Source organism: Chlorocebus sabaeus, chromosome 25 (assembly GCF_047675955.1).
Source record: "Chlorocebus sabaeus isolate Y175 chromosome 25, mChlSab1.0.hap1, whole genome shotgun sequence".
Taxonomy (NCBI): Eukaryota; Metazoa; Chordata; class Mammalia; order Primates; family Cercopithecidae; genus Chlorocebus; species Chlorocebus sabaeus.
In genome coordinates this window covers 82,444,510-82,466,062 of record NC_132928.1, presented here as the reverse complement: position 1 = coordinate 82,466,062, position 21,553 = coordinate 82,444,510, and the positions used below count along the sequence as shown (strand labels likewise).

At 39.7% G+C, this 21,553-nt stretch overlaps 1 protein-coding gene across 15 annotated transcripts in view; it reads right to left on the bottom strand.

The window, feature by feature from the left end:
- CATSPERE (catsper channel auxiliary subunit epsilon) overlaps positions 1-21,553 on the bottom strand; it is a 178,293-nt gene that overhangs the window by 86,403 nt on the left and 70,337 nt on the right. For all 15 annotated transcript variants that reach the window (XM_073011892.1, XM_073011898.1, XM_073011894.1 and 12 more), the window contains one exon: positions 1,017-1,509. In XM_073011892.1, the coding sequence (XP_072867993.1) occupies positions 1,017-1,509 (493 nt within the window). The remainder of the gene's footprint in view (positions 1-1,016; positions 1,510-21,553) is intronic.

Below are 21,553 nucleotides of genomic sequence, written 5' to 3'. Positions count from 1 at the left end.
GACAAATACTACATGTTCTCACTCATATGTGGAAGGTAAAAACCATGATCTTATGGAAACACAATGGAATGATGGATATTAGAGTCTGGGAAGGTGGGGTGCATGGTAGGGAGTATAAAGAGAGGTTGATTAATGGGTACAAATATACAGTTAAATAGAAGAATAAGTTGTAATGTTTTATATCTAACTGACAGTTCAATAGAAGAAATAAGTTCTAGTGTTTCTAGTATATATATATAAATACATATAAATAATTATATATATATATAAAATTATTTTTATTTATTTATTTATTTCGAGATGGTGTCTCGCTTTGTCGCCCAGGCTGGAGTGCAGTGGCGTGATCTTGGCTCACTGCAAGCTCTGCCTCCCAGCTTCACGCCATTCTCCTGCCTCAGCCTCCCGAGTGGCTGGGTCTACAGGCACCCACCACTGCGACTGGCTAATTTTTTGTATTTTTAGTAGAGATGGGGCTTCACCGTGGTCTCGATCTCCTGACCTTGTGATCCGCCCACCTTGGCCTCCCAAAATGCTGGGATTACAGGTGTGAACCGCCGTACCCAGCCAGCAACAATATTTTTAACATTTCAAAGTCACTAGGAGAGAGGAAATGATACCAACAAGTAGACATAGTAAATATTGAAGGAGATAGATACCCCAAAGACCCTGACTTGATCATTACACTTTCTATGCATGTAACAAAAACTCATTATTCACTTTGTTTGGGGAAAATAATTTTTGGGTCTTTTGCCCATATCAAGGTAAAACAAAGCTCTCATATTATGACTGAACTGCATAATAACATACAAGATTAATCTTATTTTTAGTTGTTGGAGGTGTATCTCTACTGTGAAGAGGTCTCTGAGAAGTTGAGTTAGAGCTGTTTACAGCCTTAGATAAAACAACTGGGCAAAAAGCTGCATAGTACGTCTCTGTTTATCCCTGAATAAATGGTATGGTAAATACATTTGTAAAATATAAATATATTTATTAAATCTAAAATATCTCTTACTAACCTTGGATAAATATTTGACCCAACACCATTTTCTTGATGAAATGCCAATAATTCCACCATTAGGAAGATTTAGAATTCTTCCCAGTTTTACAAATCCACGAAAACTTTTTTGGTAAAGAACACCATTTGTAAGAAAAAATATTCCATCCTGCGATATGATCACATCAGCCACACTCCGTCTTTCAGCATCACTCAGACTGCCTGGAGGCACTCTGATTCTGGTCCACGTATGGAATGAATCATTTGTTTGAAAGGTCTCCATATCAGTTACCAAAACAACAGATGCAACAACACAAGCATCCCAGGAAACCATTAATTGACTACCACGTGGTGAAGAGATTGGTAAAGAACCAGGAATTTCAGGTATGGTCAACAAAGGAAAAGTCAACACAATAAGAAAATCTGCAATAAAGCAATCTTGAAAAGTAACTTGGTTTCCTCTAATCTCCTTTAGTGCATCATCTCTTGTCATTGGTACCATAATATGCCAGGTCCTAAGAAGAGAAAGAAAAGAGAGTAAAATGATCTCTCCCTTGTCTGATCCATCTTGTACAGTTGGTATTTATCACCTTGAAAACATTTTTAATTTTTATCAATACAAATCTGGATAAGACAAATAGTATTAAAATGCAGCCACTGCCACATTGTTTTTGTCATGCTTCACTCTGGTCCTAAAGGAAAACAATCTTGACTCTTGCAGCTGTTTCTTCTGCAATATGTCTCCGTATTGTCAAGTAAAGATTCTTTTTTTTTTTTTTTTTTTTTTTTTTTTTTGAGACGGAGTCTCGCTCTGTCGCCCAGGCTGGAGTGCAGTGGTGCGATCTCGGCTCACTGCAAGCTCCGCCTCCCAGGTTCACGCCATTCTCCTGCCTCAGCCTCCCGAGTAGCTGAGATTACAGGCGTCCGCCACCATGCCCAGCTAATTTTTTGTATTTTTGTAAAGACGGGGTTTCACCATGTTAGCCAGGATGATCTCGATCTCTTGACCTCGTGATCCGCCCGTCTCAGCCTCCCAAAGTGCTGGGATTACAGGCGTGAGCTACCGCGCCTGGCCTCAAGTAAAGATTCTTATGTGCTCTTTCTTAATATATAATTTTTATACATTATCTATTACCTTCTTTTTTTCTCTTTTATTACTGCTACTTGTGGAGGAGGGCTAACTCCTAGGCAGTGTACCCAGAGCCAACCCTATTGCCTTCTTATATGGCAGATCAAGATGTATCTCTCATGTACCATGCCTACTTACACATCTTCTCTCCATTTCTCAAATTAGTTATATTACCTTTTTAGTTACATGAATAGAATGTTTATATTGTTTAGATTTACTGTGTAAATATTGCTTTCTACTGAACCAGTTCTATGAGTATGTTTTCTTCTCTCTACATGCATATATATACATAACTTTTCCTGGAGTTAATACTTGTTTTGTTTAAAAATTTTGGTTAGTTTTCCAGTAGGTAGTTAAAATAGCATTTTATGATATTTTCCATGTGATAAATGCAGAGATAATCCAGTACTTGTTTCCTGGGGTTTCCCTTCATTACTCTCTCTTTGCTGCCATTTACAGGATCTCATGCTTTGATCTTTTCTGTTTTGCTAAAGCACATTCCTTAGCACCTTCCTGTGAAAGAATGTATAAACATACATTTTTTGAGACCTTGAATATCTGAAAAGATCTTTATTTTACACACCTGATGAATAATAGGTTAGGGAGAGGGCATTTTCTCCAGTCCTTTGGTAATCAGAATCACTGAGAAAGTCAGGTGATAGATTGATTTTTATTATTTAAATGGTTCTCCTGCTATAAGTTTTTGGGATCATTCCTTTTTCTCGCCAATCTAAAATTTGACAGGGCAGAGTCTATCTTTTGAAGTGGGAACATGGAGTAATATACAAAAGCAAACACTCTGACATATCTTAGAAGCACTGAACATTTCTAAGCAGAGTTTCTCAGCTGGGCAATTCAAATGACAGCAGGCTGAAAGATGTTCAGTAAACACGTCTTGAGTCACTCATTTTCTTAATGAATACATACTTGGGTTGGTGATGATGACATTGTGCCCACTCAGCAGGACCCAGGTGAAGGTGACCTCAAGTTAGGGCAGTTGTAGAACTGTCACCAAACCTCTTATGCCTTAAATCATGTCAAAAAGAAACTCAGTGTAATTTCCACTTTTTGCAAACCACATCACCTGGCTCTAACATTGGTTCCAATTACAATTTCTTAAATCACAATATCATTTTGCTACATTGTCCACTGGTTATATAATAACCTCAAATATGCAGTCACTTTGTAACTAGGTATTTATGACTGTTTTGTTTGAATGGACAATTGGTTATCTACAGGCATAAATAGGACTCAGCACAAAAGGGCTGCACAGGGCAAACTGCTCTTTTTTGATTTTCCATGTCAATCATTTTATTTTCAAATTTTAATTTTTAAAATTGTGACTATACATTTTTCAAGAATTTTTTGGTTTTCCACTCTATAGCATCCTAATATATATATTCTCTTATTTTTGTGAAGATGCTATTCATATTGGTAAGAGTTCTCCAGAGAATAGAATAGGATATATAGAAACAGACAGAGATTTTTTATGAGTGGTTGCCTCTCACATGATTATGGAAGCTGAGAAGTCCCATGATTTGCTGTCTACCAGATTAGAGGCCCAGTAAAGCCAGTGGTGTAGTTCCAGTCCAAGTCCAAAGGTGTGAGAATCAGGAAAACCAACAGAGTTAGTCTCAGTCTCAGTCCAGAGACCTCAAAACTGGGATGCCAATGTTGTGAGTCCTGGTCCAAGTCTGAAGGCTTGAGAAGCAGGAAAGCCAATGGCTGAGTGCAGGAAAAGATGGATGTTGCAACTCAAGAAGACAGAGTGGATTTGCTCTTCTTTTGCCCTTTTGTCCTATTCAAGCCCTCAATGGACTGCATGATGCCCAACCACACTGGTGAGAGTTATCTTCTTTACTCAAGTCTACCAATTCAAATGCTAATCTCTTCCAGAAATACCCTCACAGACACACCCAGAAATAATGTTTACCAGCTATCTGGGCATCCCCTAGCCCAGTAAAGTTGATGCATACAACTAACCATTACAAGTCCATTCATTATCAACTTGGCACCCATATGCATCTCAAAGTATCTCTAAATAAAGACAATAATGAGGTCATAATTCTACCTAACATGGCACAATACTGCACAACAACTGAAAATGCACTACTCTCTTCTCCAGAAGAGGAGGTTGAAGTCCTTCAGTGATGTTTGTTCTTCTCCCAATATTCTGTAACTTAAATTATATGGTAAAAAGTTAACTATATGTATATATATATACACACACACACAAATGTATTCTTAACAAAATAAGGAGGAAATACTCATGACGATTACATTCCGCATTTATATAACTGGTTATGTGGTTATAAGCTGGTATTTACAGCTGACTTCCTCTGCTACCCATTCTGTATTACTTCTGCCTTCTGTGAGAACCTCAGCTGGTCATGGTTCTTTACCTGAGGGATAACTCAAATCTCCATTCCTAAAGTGTCTGGGCCATTGGTAGTCTTGGCTGGAATGGGTTTGTACAGTTTTCCACTGACCTTAATCACAGAGCATGGTAATATTATGAGATGCATAAGGGATCTCCTGTATTTCAGACATAGTCTGCCTTATCTACATTGTGGAATAGTATTCCAATTTCCCCTTGGTAGTCTGGATAAATCACTCCAGCAAACACAGTGTCTCCTGTCTTTGCCTGCTGACTTAGAGCCATGAGGAGCCCAAAGTGGTGAGGTGGTAGGCCAGCAGAGCATAAAGTCCTAGGAACTGGAGGCAAAAGTCTGCTAATAGGTCTCTAGGGGTAATAGTGAGTGTTGCCACTCCCATTTCCACCCTGACTCCTGGAGTTGAGAATGTTGGCAATCGGAAAAACAACACCATATATTAGGCATGACTCAGAGCATATATAGCCTTCTGGCAAATCTTGCTTAGCCATTCAAGGTATTGTCACCTGGGGTCACTGTAATTGAGTTTTCAAAAGACCGTTTCACTATTCCATCATGCCAGCTGGAGAACATGGTAAAACCAGTGAATTCCAGGAGCATGGATCCAGTGCTGTCTTCTCTTGCTTTGAAAATAAATGAAATACCATGAGAGTGGATAAGATATTCTGTAAGTCCACGGATGATAATTATGGCAGAAGGATTGTGTGTAAGGAAGACAAATTCACATCCAAAGTAAGAGTCTATTCCAGTAAGAACAAAACACTGCACTTCCATGATGGAAATGGTTCAGTGTAGTCAGCCTGCCACCAGTTAGCTGGCTAATCACCACACAGAATGGTGTCATATTGGGGGTCCACTGTTCGTATCTGCTGCTGGCAGATTGGGTACTCAGAGACGGCCATAGCCAGATCAGCCTTGGTGAGTGAAAGTCCATGTTGCTGAGCCCATGAATAACCTCAATTTCTGCTACCAGGGCTACTTTCTTTCATGAGTACATTGGGTGATGACAACAGTGACTGGAGAAACAGGCTGACTGGTATGCACAGAATGGGTCATCCTATACATTTAATTGTTAAATCTTCATCTGCTGACATCACTCTTTAGTGATCATTCACATGGGATACAAGTATCTTCACAATTTTTGCACACTCAGAAAGGTTTATCTGCATACCTCTTCCCCATATTTATTTGTCACCAATTTTCCAATCATATTCTTTTGAAGTACCTAATCATCCAGCCAAACCATTGGCTGCGGTCCATGGATTGGTATATAATAGCATGTCTGGTCATTTCTTCTTCCATCCCTTTACTTTCAGTTTATGTGTGTCCTCACAGGTGAAGTGGCAGCTTGTAATTGGGTCTTATTTTTCAGTTCAATCAGCCACTCTATGTCTTTTGAGAATTTAATCCACTTACATTCAATGTAATTCTACTTCCATTTTAAAATTGTTTTTTAGTTGCTTTATAGATCCTTTCTTCCTGTTTTACTATCTTTCTTTTGGCTAAGAGATTTCCTCTAGTAGCATGATTTTATTCCTTCCATTTTATTTTTGTGACTCTATTGTAGGTTTTTGCTTTGTGGTTACCATGAGGCTCACACATAACATCTTATAGCTATAATAGGTTATTTTAAGCTAATAACAACTTAGATTGAAATTTTTTCTATATTTTACTCTACTCTTCCTCACAATCATGATTTATGTCTTTTTATATTGCATATACCTTAACCAATTATTGTGGTTATTATTTTTAATAATTTTGGCTTTTAACTTTTATACAATAAGTCATTTACAAACCATCATTACAGTATTAGAATATTCTAAATTTGACCTATTTTAGGCATATTTCAGATGTTTTCATATTACTCATTAGCATCCTTCTCTTTCAGTTTGATGCACTCCTTTTAGTATTTCTTGTAAGACAGGTCTAGTGGTGATAAACTCCCTCAGATTTTGTTTGTCTGTGAAAATCTTCATTTTTGAAGGATGGCTTGCCGAGCACAGTATTCTTGGTTGACTTTTCTTTATTCAGCACTTTGAATATGAATGTATCATCCCATTCCCTTCTTGCCTGTAAGACTTCTGCTGAGAAGTCTGAAGCTAGGTGTATGGGAACTCCCTCATATGTTATTTGCTTCTTTTCTCTTGCTTCTTTCAGGATCCTCTCTTTGTCTTTCATCTTTGACAATTTGATTACAATAAGTCTTGGGGTAGTCTTATTTGGATTGAATCTGACTGATGACCTTTAATCTTTATGTACCTGGATAATTATAATTTTCTGCAGGTTTCAAAAGTTTCCTATTTCTTTAAGTAAACTTTCTACCCCACTGCAAATCTCTACTCCCTCTTAAACCCCAATGACTTAAGCATTTGCTATTTTGATGCTGTTCCATAAATCCCACTGGCTTTCTTCATTCTTTTGATTCTTTTTTCCACCATAACTGTATATTTTCAAGTAGTCTGTCTTCAGGTTCACAGATATTTTCTTCTCCTTGATCAACTGGCTGTTGACGCTCTCTATTGCATTTTTCATTTTGCTCACTTATTTTTCAGCACTTGCATTTTTGTTTGATTAAAAAAATCAATCTCTATTAAATTTATCATTCTGATCATGTATTGTTTCCTCATTTTGTCGAACTGTTTCTCTGTATTTTCTTGAAGTGCAGTAAGCTTCCTTAAAACAGTTATTTTGAATTATATGTCAGACAGTTCATACATCTCTATCTCTTTAGGGCCAGTCACTGGCACTTTAGTTTGTCCATTTGGGGACACCACATTTCCCTGATTTTTTTGATCTTTCTGGTCACGCATTGATATCTGTGCATTGAAGTAGTAGATATTTATTCCAATCTTCACAGTATAGTTTTGTCTGGGAACACAATTCAACAGTAAGCCTGTCCAGAGATTCTAGGTGGGTCAGCTGGTATGGCCCATAAACCTATGACCATGGTAGCCACTGAAACACTGGGGGGCACCTTAAGCCCAGGACCATCACAGTTGGTATAGCACCAAGCTGGAAACCCTTGGCCACTGAAGATGATGTAGTGATGGGATGCATCGGAAGTCCACAGCCTCTAAGATCTGCCTGCTGCTGAGGTTTCTCCAAAACCTAAGGCCTCTGTAGTGAGCTGGCAGTGATGCAGGCCAGAGATTGAGTCAATTTCCCTTAGCATTCTCCTTCAGGGATGCCCAGAAAGGGGCTATGTTCCTATAGCTGTCCACTTTTTGGTGCTGCTGCATAGCATGCAAAGCCATCTGTAAACCAGGCCCAAATTTTCTTTTCCTCTGTTAACTCATTGTAGGGAATGCCCCATGAGACCATAGGTGCAAATGGGGAGAGAGAAGACAGTGTAGCAGCAGTAGGAACCATGCAAATTTGGGCCACTTCCCCTAAAATTTACTTGTCCCTTGAGGGCCTGTTAGGGTCCAATCATGTATATACCACTTCCATCTGATAATGGAGTATTGTGTTGCTGTGCATGTCCAACATTATGACTCGCTGAGTCAAGTGACACCCAGTTCATGATGGACAGCTAGGGTTGCATGGTAACTTGGTGGCCCATGGTCAAGCATTCGGTCTCTGCTAAAGCCCAATAGTAGCCCAAGAATTGTCTCCTAAAAGGAGAGTAGTTATCCAAGGATGATGAAAGGGGCCTTTCTCCAAAATCCAAAGGGAGTGTGGTTCAATTTACCTGTAAGGGCCTGCCAAAGGCTCTATATACCATCCCTATCTGCTAGATCAAATGGCCCAAGTGGCAGAGCAGTTTGCACAGCAGCCTGGACCTATTGTAGAGCCTTCTCTTATCCTGGGTCCCACTGAAAACTTATAGCTTTTTGGGCTACCTGGGAAATGGCCCAGCATAACATTCCCAAATGAGGAATATATTGCCTCCAAAATCCAAAGAGGCCCATTAGGCATTGTGCCTCTTTCTTGGTTATAGGAGGTGCCAGATGCAAACAACTTAACCTTCACCTTAGAAGGGATATCTTGATAGGCCTCACACCACTGGAATGCAAGAAATTTCACGGAGGTAGAAGGCCTCAAATTTGAGTTGGATTTATTCTCCACTCTTTAGCTTGTGAATGTCTTACCAATATATCTAGGGTCATTGCCACCTCTTGCTCACTATGTCCAATCAACATAATGTCATCAATATAATGGACCAGTGTGATATTTTATGAAAGGGAAAGGTGACCAAGATGCCTGCAAACTAAATTATGACATAGGGCTAGAGAGTTGATATACCCTTGAGGTAGGACATTGAAGGTGTATTGCTGGCCTTGCCCATGGAAGGTAAACTGTTTCTGTTGGGCTTCATAGACAGGGATGGAAAAAAAGGCATTTGCCAGATCAATAACTGCATGGCATGTAGCAAGGGATGTGCTAATTTGCTCAAGCAATGAAACACATCTGGTACAGCAGCTGCAATTGGAGTTACCACCTGGTTAAGCTTATGACAACCCACTATCATTCTCCAACATCCATCTGTCTTCTGCACCAGCCAGATACATAAGTTGAAGGGGGACGTGGAAATCATACCATCCCTGCATCTTCCAGTTTCTTGATGGTGGCACTAGTCTTTGCAATCCCTTCAGGAATTCAGCATTGCTTTTGATTTACTATTTTCCAAGGTAGAGGCAGTGCTAGTGCCTTCCACATGGCCTTACTCACCATAATTATCCTCACTTCACAGGACAGGAACTAACATGGGGATTCTGTCAGCTGCTAAGTATTATCCCAAGTATGCATCCTAGAACTGAAGGAAGAATCACAGCATGGGTTTGGAGACCACTGGATTCACTGTGAGACAGGCCTGAGTTAAAACTCCATTGATCATCTAACCTCCATCAGCCCGTGCTCTGATGGAGGCCCACGGTGACATTTTGGATCTCCTGGAATCAGTGTCAGTTCAGAGCCAGTAGCCAGTAAGCTGTGAAATGTCTGATATTTCCTTTTCCCCAATGTGCAATTACCCTGGTTAGAGGTCACAGGTCCCTCTGAGGTAGGCTGGGAAAAGATTCACAACATATATTTTTATGGTGAATAAAGGTCCTTCCTGAAGGGGATGCAGCTGCCTCTTTATTTAAGGGCTTTTGGGTCTATAGACAGGCTCAAGTGTACTATGTATATGTTTTGTGAAGTTTTCTTTTGCTCCCTGCTTTGTGCTGTTTCTTCTGATTTCCATTTTTCTGGTTATTGAGTTAGGTGTCTGACTATCATATTGCAGGCTTTCTGTAATTTTCTGGTGGTCCTTCACTGTGCACTAATATTTAAGAAAGGAGCCATGACAAGGTGTGAGTCAGCTTTATCACTGAGCGTATGATACCTCTTGCTTCCATTGTGACCCACTGTTTCTCCCCACACCTCATAATATAAGTTCTTTTAAGTAGGTCTGATCAGTTAATCCAAAGAAGAATCCTCTCTTATCTTGTCAAGAGGATATATGTTATATTTCCATATTTAGGGAGCAGGGCTGGAAAAAAGGGCTGAATGCACACTGGGGTGTTCCTACCATATTATTTTATACACACACACACACACACACACACACACACACACACATACTGTTATTGACTATAGTTACCCTGATGCACAATAATCTGAAAACTTATTCCTCCTATAAATCTGAACTTTTGTACCCTTTGATTAATACTTCCTCCTTTTCACACCCTCCCCCATCCCCCACCTTGGCTCTGGTAACCATCATTCTACTCTCTACTTCTATGAGGTCAACTTTTTTAGCATTTTCATGTAAGTGAGATCATACAGTATTTGTCGTTCTGTGCCTGGCTCATTTCTCTTAGTGTCATGTCCTCCAGGTTTCCCTACGTTGTTGCAAGTGACAGAATTTCCTTCTTTTTAGAAGGCTGAATAGTATTCCATTGTGTACATATATCACATCTTCTTTATCCATGCATCTTCTGATGGACACACAGGTTGCTTCCATAACTCAGCTATTGTGAATCAGTGAACACGGGAATGCAGATATCCCTTCTACATACTGATTTCAATTCCTTTGGATACACACTTAGAAGTGGGATTGCTGGATCCCACTGGTAGCTGTCGTGGATTGCTGGTAATTCTATTTTGAGTTTTTTGAGAAACTTCCATACCATTTCCCATAATGGCTATATTAAATTATATTCCCAGCAACAATGTACCAGGGATACTTTTCATCCACATCTTTACCAACACTTGTTATCTTTTGTCATTTTGATAAAAGTCACTCTAATAGGTATGAGGTGATACCTTGCTGTGCTTTGAATGTGCATTTCCCTCATGATGAGAGACGCTGCACTTTTTTCCACATACCTATCGTATTGTTGTTTGGAATCTGTAGTTGGGCAGGGCTCCATGCTGGGATCCAAGGCTAGGTGAGGTGTACAGAGTGGACAGGGCCAGAGGCTATGCTCCACACACATGCATTGGCTGAGCTTATCTTTAGATCCAGGGTAGTCTTATACATCATGGTATACTATGCAGCCATAAAAAAGAATAAAATATGTCCTGTGCAGCAACATAAATGAAGCTGGATGCCATTATCTTAAGTGAAATAACTCAGAAACAGAAAATCAAATACTGCATGTTCCCACTTACAAGTAAGTGGGAGCTAAACAACAAGTACACACTGACATAGAGATGGAAATAATAGACAGTGGGGACTCCATAAAGGGACAGAGTGGGAGGGGAGTGAGGGTTAAAAAATTGCCTATTGAGTACAATGCTCACTATTTGGGTAAAGGGTACACTAGGTGCCCAAATATCACCATTACTCAGTATATCCATGTAACAAACATACACACATACACCTTGAATCTAAAATTTAAAAACAGAAAAGCACAGCATCAAGGTGTGGTAGAGTCGCCACTCAGCTGTTGGTGTTGTGTGAGGCCAGATACTCCCTCTGCCGGTAAATGCCGACCCACACTTGCCTCCTGCTAGGGGGAAGGCTTCAGGAAAGCACCAGGGCTTGGGTGGAACACTGCTCTACCTCTGCAGTTGAGTGGGGCCAGATGCTCCCTCCAGAGGAAAACACAGACCTGCACCTGCCTTCTGGCCTGGGGAAGGTTTAAGGAGAATGCTGGGGCTGGATGGGGAAGCTGGCTAGCGACATGACGTTGGCAGACCTGTGGACCATGTTTCTTGCAGAGTGATGCTGTTGGCTAGTCCCTCTGGTGTGGTGCCCCATTTGCCAGAATGTAGAGTCATCACTAATGTCACGTGCTGGTTGCTGGTTGCTGTGTGCTCCAGGCCTCGTTCTTCATTTCTAACTGATCCCGGGTGGTCTAGCCCTGCCAGCACTCCCAGTGTGTTCTGTGGGGTGAGACAGGACTAAGCCTCCCATGAAGGGTCCCAGAATGGTGGAAAAGTTGAATATCCAACTTTACTATCTTTCCCCATGGGGGAAACTGTGGGCCTAGGGGAATCTGTGTGTGGCACTGTGTAGCTTGGGAGATACGTGACATGGTCAAAGAGAAACAATTCCTCTTACCCTTTGAATATAGCTTTTCTTAGTTCTGCAGTCCAACAGGGTGTTTCAGCTTTACTTCTGAGTTCTTGGATATTGGCAAAGGTATTCTTGTTTGTGGATAGTTGCTAGCTGGATTTCTAGGGGTGTGGGGAGTTGGGCCAGAGAACTCCAGTTCTACCATCTTGCTGATGCAACTTCCCACCAATTTAGAATTCTCTTCTGTAAGTGCTTACTTAACAGAATTGCTAAACCTACTCAGCTACCACTTCTCCCTCTGCTTTCTATCTTTTGTTCTTGTCTCCCTTCCAATTTTTGACTTCATAGGTTTGTAACCTTAAAACATTTTTTTTCTCCCTGTCATTTTGGTAAGATTTTGGGAGAGAATAGAGATAAATAAACATACTTAATCTGCCATGTTTTAATTTATCTTCATTTAACTAAGTTTCCGTAAGCCATGTTCCTTTTGTTCTTTTGAAAAGATTTTTTAAAAAGAAGAGATGGGGGTCTCATTATGTTGCCCAGGCTGGTCTCAAACTCCCGGGCTCCAGACATCCTCCTGTGTTAGCCTCCCGAGGGTGACAGCACTGTACCCAGCCTTGTTATGTCCTGCTTAGGAGCTTCGGTGGCCCTTAATTATATACAGGAAAAAAACCCTCGAACATTTCCAAATGATTTTCTGGGAATCTCCATGTTTTTCCTTTTCTTTGCTAATCAATTTCATTTGCCATATTATATTTCAGATGTGTTCTTTCCTCATTCCAAAACTGTTGATAGTCTTCGCCTCTCTTGGAGTACCCACTTCCCTCTTCTCCTTCCCTGTACTACACGTGTTCTTTCAGGTCCTGCACAACTACTACCTCTTGTGTTTTTCTTTCTTGTTTTACCACAAAATATATCTTTTATAAGAATAATATTTCCTAAGCTCATAGTAGTCATTCATGTTAATGGAATGTTATGACATCCAAGGCTACATATTCTAAATAGTTCTCTGAATTCTCTACCTATGCATATTTTCCTTATATTTATTTTAAAGTATAACTTAATTTCATTATGATTGTATCACTATACAAAAGAGTATATAATGCACATACACCATTTAAAGAACACTAAGACGAACACCTGTCTGTTAATCACCCAGATCAAGAATCAGAACATTACCAATACCTTAAAAATTTCCTGTACGCCTCACCTTCCCTACCTCCCTCACCTGCTCACAGGTAATCACTGACCTGATTTAGTGATTGCATTTCTGTTTATATTCCCATGGTTTTTTTTTTTTTTTTTTTTTTTTTTTTTGGTGGGGAGACAGGGTCTCACTCTTCCACCCAGGCTGGAGTGCAGTGGCAAGATCATGGCTCACTGCAGCCTCAGTCTCCTGGGCTCAAGAAAGCCTCCCACCTCAACCTCCCAGGTAGCTAGCACCACAGGTGCAAACCGCCATGCCCAGATAATTAAAACAATTTTTTTTTTTTAAAGAGACAGGGTCTCCTTACGTTGCCTAGGCTGGCCTTGAACTCCTGGGCTCAAGCAATATTCCCACCTTGGTCTCCCAAAGTGTTGGCATTACTGGTCTGCGCAACTGTGCCTGGCCTCCCATGCATCTTTACACCTAGTTTTGCCACATATATGTCTTAACAACATAGAAGTGCAAAGAGAAATAGAAAAATCCACTATTATCTCTTGCAACTTCAACAACTCTCTATCATTAATTAACAGATCCAGCAGGCGGAAAATCAGTAAGGACATAGCTGAACTAATCAATCAACTGGATTCAATGGATACTTATAGACTACTTCATCCAACAACAGGAGAATACATATTTTTCTCAGTCCTACACAAGTATTCACCAAGATGCACCATATGCCGGGCCATAAAATGCACCTTAACAAAATTTAAAAGAATAGAAATCATACAAAGTATGGTCTCAAACCACAATGTAATTAAACTAGAAGTCAAATTCACATAAAGAGCAGTATCTGTTAAATAAACTGGAAAAATAATTAATAATCTTCCAAAACAAAGCACCAGGCCCAGTGACTTTCTTTTTAGGCTACTGAATGCTAACACTGAAGGAACAAATAATGCTAATTCTCTAGAAACTCTTCCAATAGAAGCAGAGGGAATTTTTCCCAACTCATTCTATGAGGCCAGCCAGCATTGCCCTAATACCAAAACAAAGACATCACAAGAAAGGAAAGCTACAGACCTTTTAAATCCAACAACGTGTAAAAAGAATTGCACATCATGACCAAATGAGATTTACTCCAGGTATGCAAGGCTGGTCCCACATTCAAAAATAAATTAATGTAATCCACCAAATTAATAGGCTAAAGAAGAAAAATCATATAGTAGATGCAGGAAAAGCATTTGACAAAGTCAACACTCATTCATGCTAAAAACTCTAAGCAAACTAGCAACAGAGGGGACCTTCTTAAACTTGATAAAAAGAGTCTAAAGAAAGCATACAAAAACTTAACAATGAGAAACTAGGTGCTCTCCTCCTAAGACTGGCTACACGACAAGGATGTCTCCTCTCACTATTTCTATTCAACATAGCATTGGAAATGCTAGCTAACATAAGAAAGTGAAATAAAAGGTGTTCAGATTGGGATGGAATAAATAAAACTGGTTTTTGTTTGCAGATGGCATAAACAACTATTTAGAAAATCTTAAAGAACAGAAAAAGAAAACTCCTGGAACTAATAAAAATTATACCTGCAGGATACAAAGTTCACACAAAAGTCAATTCACATGCTTTAAAAAACTAGTTAGAGGATGGAGGCAGAACAAGATGGATGAATAGAAGCCTTCACCAATCATCTTCTCCATAGGAACATGAAATTTAACAACTATCTACCCAAAAAAGCAACTTCATAAGAGCCAAAATCAAGTGAGTAATCACAGTATCTGGTTTTAACATCATATCAAGGAAACAGACACTGAAGAAGGTGGGAAAGACAGTCTCGAGTTGCCAGTCTTGAGTTGCCAACATCACCCCTTCCCCATCTCTCAGTAGTAGCTGCATCGTGCAGACAATGAATCTGTGTGCTTTGGGGAGACAAGAGTACAGTGATTGAGGGACTTTCCATCGGAATTCAGTGCTGCCCTGTCACAGTGGAAAGCAACACCAGGCAGAACTCAGACGATACCCACAGAGGGAACATTTTGACCAGCCCTAGCCAGAGAGAATTGCCCATCCTCATGGTGGGAACATGAGTTTTGGCAAGCCTTGCCATCACAGGCTAAAGTTCTCTGGAGTCCTAAATAAACTTGAAAGATAGTCTAGGCCACAAAGACTGCAACTCCTAGGCAAGACCTAGTGCTGCACTGGGCTCAGAGCCAGTGGACAGGGGTGGCATGCAACCTAGTGAGACACCACCCTGGGTCGCTAATGGAGTGCTTGTGCCACCCCTCCCCAACGCTAGGCAACACCGCTCACAGCTATGAAAGGGACTCCTTCCTTCTGCTTGAGGAGAGGAGAGGAGAGGGAAGAGTACAAAGGGCTTTGTCTTACAACTTGGATATCAGCTCAGCCACAGCAGAAAGGACACTGGGCAGTTCTGAGGGCCCCATTCCAGGCCCTAGTTCCTAGATGACATTTCTAGACACACCCTGGGCCAGAAAGGAACCTGCTGCCTTGAAGAGAAGGACCCAGTCCTGGCAGGATTCATCACCAGCTCTTGGGCCCTGAATAAACAGCAGAGGTAGCTAAGCAGTACACACCACGGGTGTTGGATGAGACTCTGAGATGTGCCAGCTTCATGTGTGACCCAGCACGTTCCCAGCTGTGGTAGCTTGAGAAAAGCAGAAGGAAGAGTGAAAGGGACTTTGTCTTGCAGCTTAGGTACCAGCTTGGCCACAGTGGAGTAGGGTACCAAGCGGGCTCTTAGGGTCCCCAATTCTAGGTATTGGTTCTCTTAGGGTCCCCATTTCCAGCACTTGCAGCACTTTTAGACTTGCCTTGGGCTAGAGGGGAACCAACTGCCCTGAAAGGTGAGTCCCAAGCCTGGCAGCATTCACCACAAGCTGACTAAAAAGCCTTTGGTCCTTAAGTTAACATTAATTGTAGCCTGACAGCACTCATTGTGGGCCTGTGGTGGTGGCGGCCACAGGAAAAGACTCCTCTGTCTGTGAAAAGGAAAGAGAGGAGTGGAAAGGGCTATGTTTTGTGGTTTGAGTGCCAGTTCAGCTGCAGAAAAATACAGCACCAGGTAGATTTCTAAGGTTTCTGACTCCAGGCCTTGGGTCCCAGATGGTACCTCTGGACCCACATGGGGCCTGGGGGAACTTGCAGCCCTTAAGGGAAAGACACAAGAGTGGCTGGCTTCATCATCTGTTGATTGTAGAGCCCTAGGGCCTTAAGCGAACATAGGTGGTAGCCAGGTTACAGCAGGCCTTGGGTGAGATCCAGTGCTGTGCTAGCTTCAGGTCTGACCCAGTGCAGTCCCAGTGGCAGGGGCCACAGGGGTGCTGTGTCACCCCTCCCCCAGCTCCAGGCAGCTCGGCACTGAGAGAGAGAGAGAGATTCTGTTTGTTTGGCAGAAAGTAAGAGAAGAGAACAAGAGTGTTTGCCTGGTAATTCAGAGAATTTTTCCAGATTTTTTCCAAGACCACCAAGAGTCACAGCATTACTGGGCTTGGGATGCCTCCTAATGCAGATATGGCTGCAGTGACCAAACACTTAGATCACAACACCCAAGTCCCTTTGAATACCTGGAAAGTCTTCCCAAGAAGGATAGGTAAAAACAAGCTCAGACTGTGAAGTCAACAATAAATACCTAATTCTTCAATGTCCAGACATCAGTGAACAACCACAGGCATCAAGACCATCCAGAAAAACATAACTTCATCAAAGGAAGTAAATAAAGCAACAGGGACCTCTCACAGAGAGAAAGAGATATGTGGTCTTTCTAACACAGAATTCAAAATAGCTATTTTGAGGAAACTCAAGAGAAATTCAAGATAATACAGAGAAGGAATTCAGGATCCTATCAGATAAACTTTAAAAAAAAAAAGAGTTTGAAATAATTAAAAAGAAACAGAAATTCTGGAGTTGAAAAATGCAATTGACATACTGAAGAATGTATCAGAGTCTCTTAATAGCAGAATTGATCAAGCAGAACAAAGAATTAGTAAGCTTGAAAACAGGCTATTTGAAAATATACAATCAGAGAAGACAATAGAAAAAAGAAAAAAAAAGAATGAAGTATGCTTACAAGATCTAGAAAATAGCCTCAATGGGGCAAATCTAAGTGTTATGGGCCTTAAAGAGGAGGCAGAAACAGAGATGGGGTAGAAAGGTTATTCAAAGCGATAATAGCAGAGAACTTCCCAAACCTCAAGAAAAACAAGAAGGTTACAGCACACCAAGCAGATTTAACCCAAAGAAGACTACCTCAAGACATTTAGTATCAAACTACTAAAGGTGAAGGATAAAGAAAGGATCCTAAAAGCAGCAAGAGAAAAGAAACAACTAACATACAATGGAGGTCCAATATGTCTCTCAGTGGAAACCTCACAGGCAAGGAGAGAGTGGCATGATATATTTAAAGTGCTGAGGGAAAAAATATTGTACCCTAGAATAGTAAATCTGGGGAAAATATCCTTCAAACATGAAGGAGAAATAAAGATGTTCACAGACAAACAAAAGCTGAGGAATTTCATCAACACAAGATCTGTCCTACAAGAAATGCTAAAGGGAGATCTTTAATTCAAAAGAAAAAGACATTAGTGAGCAGTAAGAAATCATCTGAAGACACACAACTCACTGCTGATTTTAAGTACACAGAAAAACACAGGATATTAAATACTGTAATTGCTGTGTGTAAATTAGTCACATGTTAAGTAGAAAGGCTAAAAGAGGAACCAATCAAAAATAGTAACTACAACAACTTCCAAGACATGGACAGTACAATAAGATGTAAATACGAACAACAAGAAGTTTAAAAGCGGGGGGACAAGGTTAAAGTGTAGAATTCTTATTAGTTTTCTTTTCAAATTTCTCATTTGTTTAGGCAATCAGCGTTGTCATCAGTTTAAAATAATGGGCTATAATTATTTGCAAGCTTCATGGTAGTCTCAAATCAAATAACATACAACAGCTACACAAAAAATAAAAAGCACCAAGAAATTAAAACATACCACCTGAGAAAATCACCGTCACTAAAAGGAAGACAGAAGGGAAGAAAAAAAGGAAGAGAAGACTACACAACAACCATAAAACAAATAACAAAATCACAGAAGTACGTCCTTACTTAATCAATAATAACATTGGATGTAAATGGACTAAACTCTCCAATCAAAAGACATACAGTGGCTGAACGGATTAAAAAACAAGACTCAACAATCTGTTACCTAAAAGAAACACGCTTAACCTATAAAGACATGAATAAATTGAAAATAAAAGAATGGAAAAATATATTCAATGCAAATGGAAAACAAAATAGGAGTAGTAGCTATACTTATATCAGACAAAATAGATTACAAGACAAAAACCATAAAAAGAGACAAATAAGGTTATTATATAATGATAAAGGGGTCAACTCAGCAAGAGGGCATAACTTTATTGTAAATATATATGCAACTGACACTGAAGCACCCAGATATATAAGGCAAATATTATTAGAGCTAAAGAGAGAGATAGACCCCAATACAATAATAGCCAGACACTTCAACATCCCTCTTTTAGCATGGGACAGATCATCCAGACAGAAAATCTACAAAGAAACATTGGACTTAATCTCCACTACAGACCAAATGAACCTAAGAGATACTTACAGAGCATTTTATTCAATAGATGTAGACTGCACATTCTTCTCCTGAACACATGGATCGTTCTCAAGGATAGACCGTATATTAGACCACAAAACAAGTCTTAGAACATTAAAAAATTCAAATATAAAGTATCTTCTCTGACCACAATAGAATAAAACTAGAAGTCAATAACAAGAGGAATTTTGATAACTATTTAAACACATCAAATTTAAACAATATGCTCCTGAATGACCAGTGGGTCAGTGAAGAAATTAAGAGGGAATTGAAGGGCAGGCAATTATAGTTCAGACAACAGGCATGGATGAAAGAAGGAATTGAAATATTTCTTGAACCAAATCATAAGAGAAACATGACACATACCAAAACCTATGGAATACAGCAAAAGCAGTACTGAGAGAAGTTTATAGCTATAAGTGCCTATACCAAAAATAGTCGAAAAACATCAAACAAACAACCTAATGATACATCTTAAAGAACTACAAAAGCAAGAGAAAACCAAACCCAAAATTACTAGAAGAAATAACAAAGATCAGAGCAGAGATAAATTAAATTGAAATGAAGAAAACAATACGAAAGATCAATGAAAGGAAAAATTTGTTTTTTGAAAAGATAAATAAAATCAATAAACTTCTAGCCAGACTAAGAACAAAAAGACAGAAGACTCAAATAAATAAAATTGGAGACGAAAAAGAAGACATTACAACCAATGCCACAGAAATTCAAAGGATCATTAGAGGCTACTATGAACAACTATACGCCATTAAATTGGAAAACCTAGAAGAAATGGATACATTCCTAGACACATACAACCTACCAAGATTGAACTATGAAGAAATCTAAGATTTAGACAGACCAATAACAGGTAACGAGATTGAGGCTATAATAAAAAGTCTCCCAGCAAAGAAAAGTCCAGGACCCAATGGCTTCACTGCTGAATTTCAGCAAACATTTAAAGAATTAATACCAATCTTACTCAAACTATCCCCAAAAATAGAAGAGGTGGGAATACTGTGAAACTCATTCTATGAGGCCAGTATTACCTTGGTACCAAATCCAGAAAAAGACATATCAAAAACAGAGAACTACAGGTCAATATCCCTGATGAACACTGATGCAAAAATCTAAGACAAAATTAACAAACCGAAGTCATTGACATATTAGAAAAATCATTCATTATGACCAAGTGGGATTTATCCAAGGGATGCAAGGATGGTTCAACATACGCAAATCAATCAATGTGATACACTGTATCAACAGAATGAAGTACAAAAGTCATACGATCATTTCAATTGATACTGAAAAGCATTTGATAAAATTCAACATCCCTTCATGACAAAAAAAAATTTTTAAACCTGGGTATAGAAGGAACATACTTCAACATAATAAAAGCCATATATGATAGATCTACAGTTAGTACCATACTAAATGGGGAAAAACTCAAAGTCTTTCCTCTAAGACCTGGAACACAAGTATACCCACTTTCACCACTGTTATTCAACAGTACTGGAGGCCCTAGCTAGAGCAATCAGACAAGAGAAAGATATGAAGGGCACCCAGATTGGGATGGAAGAAGTCAAATCATCCTTGCTTGCAGAAGATATAATCTTTTTTTTTTTTTTTTTGAGATGGAGTCTCCCTCTGTCACCCAGGCTGGAGTGCAGTGGCTCAATCTCTCCTCACTGCAACCTCTGCCTCCTGGGTTTAAGTGATTCTCCTGCCTCAGCCTCCTGAGTAGCTGGGATTAAGGTGCGTGCCACCACACCTGGCTTTTTTTTTTTTTTTGCATTTTTAGTAGAAACAGGATTTCAGCATGTTGGTCAGGCTGGTCTCGAACTTCTCACCTCATGATCTGCCCTCCTCAGCCTCCCAAGGTGCTGGGATTACAGGCATGAGCCACCGTGCCTGGCTGATACAATCTTATATTTGGAAGAACATGAAGTCTCTATCAAAAAACTATTAGAACTTACATATAAATTCAGAAAAGTTGTAGGATACAAAATCAACATACAAAAAATCAGTAGCATTTCTATATGCCAAGAGCAAACAATCTGAAAAAGAAATAAAAAAGTAATCCTGTTTACAATAGGTACAATTAAAACTAAATACATAGGAATTAACATATCCAAAGAATTGAAAGATCTCTGCAATGAAAACTATAAAATATTGATGCAAAAAATTAAAGAGGACACAAAAAAGGAAAATATTCCATGTTCATGGATTGGAAGATTCAATATTGTTAAAATGTCCACACTACCCAAAGCAATCTACAGGTTTAGTGCAACCCTTATCAAAATACCAAAGACATTCTTTACAGAAATAGGAAAAAAAAAATCCTAGAATTTATATGGAACCCACCAAAGACCCAGAATAGCCAAAGCTATTCTAAACAAAATGAACAAAACTGGAGGAATCACATTACCTGACTTCAAATTATACCACAGAGCTATAGTAACCAAAACAGCATGGTACTGGCATAAAAACAGACACATAGACCAATGGAACAGAACAGAGGACCCAGAGACAAATCAATACATCTACAGTGAACTCATTTTTGAGAAAGGCACTAAGTACATATATTGGGGAAAGGACAGTCTCTTCAAGAAATGGTGCTGGGGGCTGGGCGTGGTGGTTCACGCCTGTAATCCCAGCAATTTGGGAGGCCGAGGTGGTGGCGATCACCTGAGGTCAGGAGTTCAAGACCAGCCTGGCCAACATGGGGAAACCCCATCTCTACTAAAAAATACAAAAGTTATGCGGGCGTGGTGGGCACATGCTTGTAATCCCAGCTACTT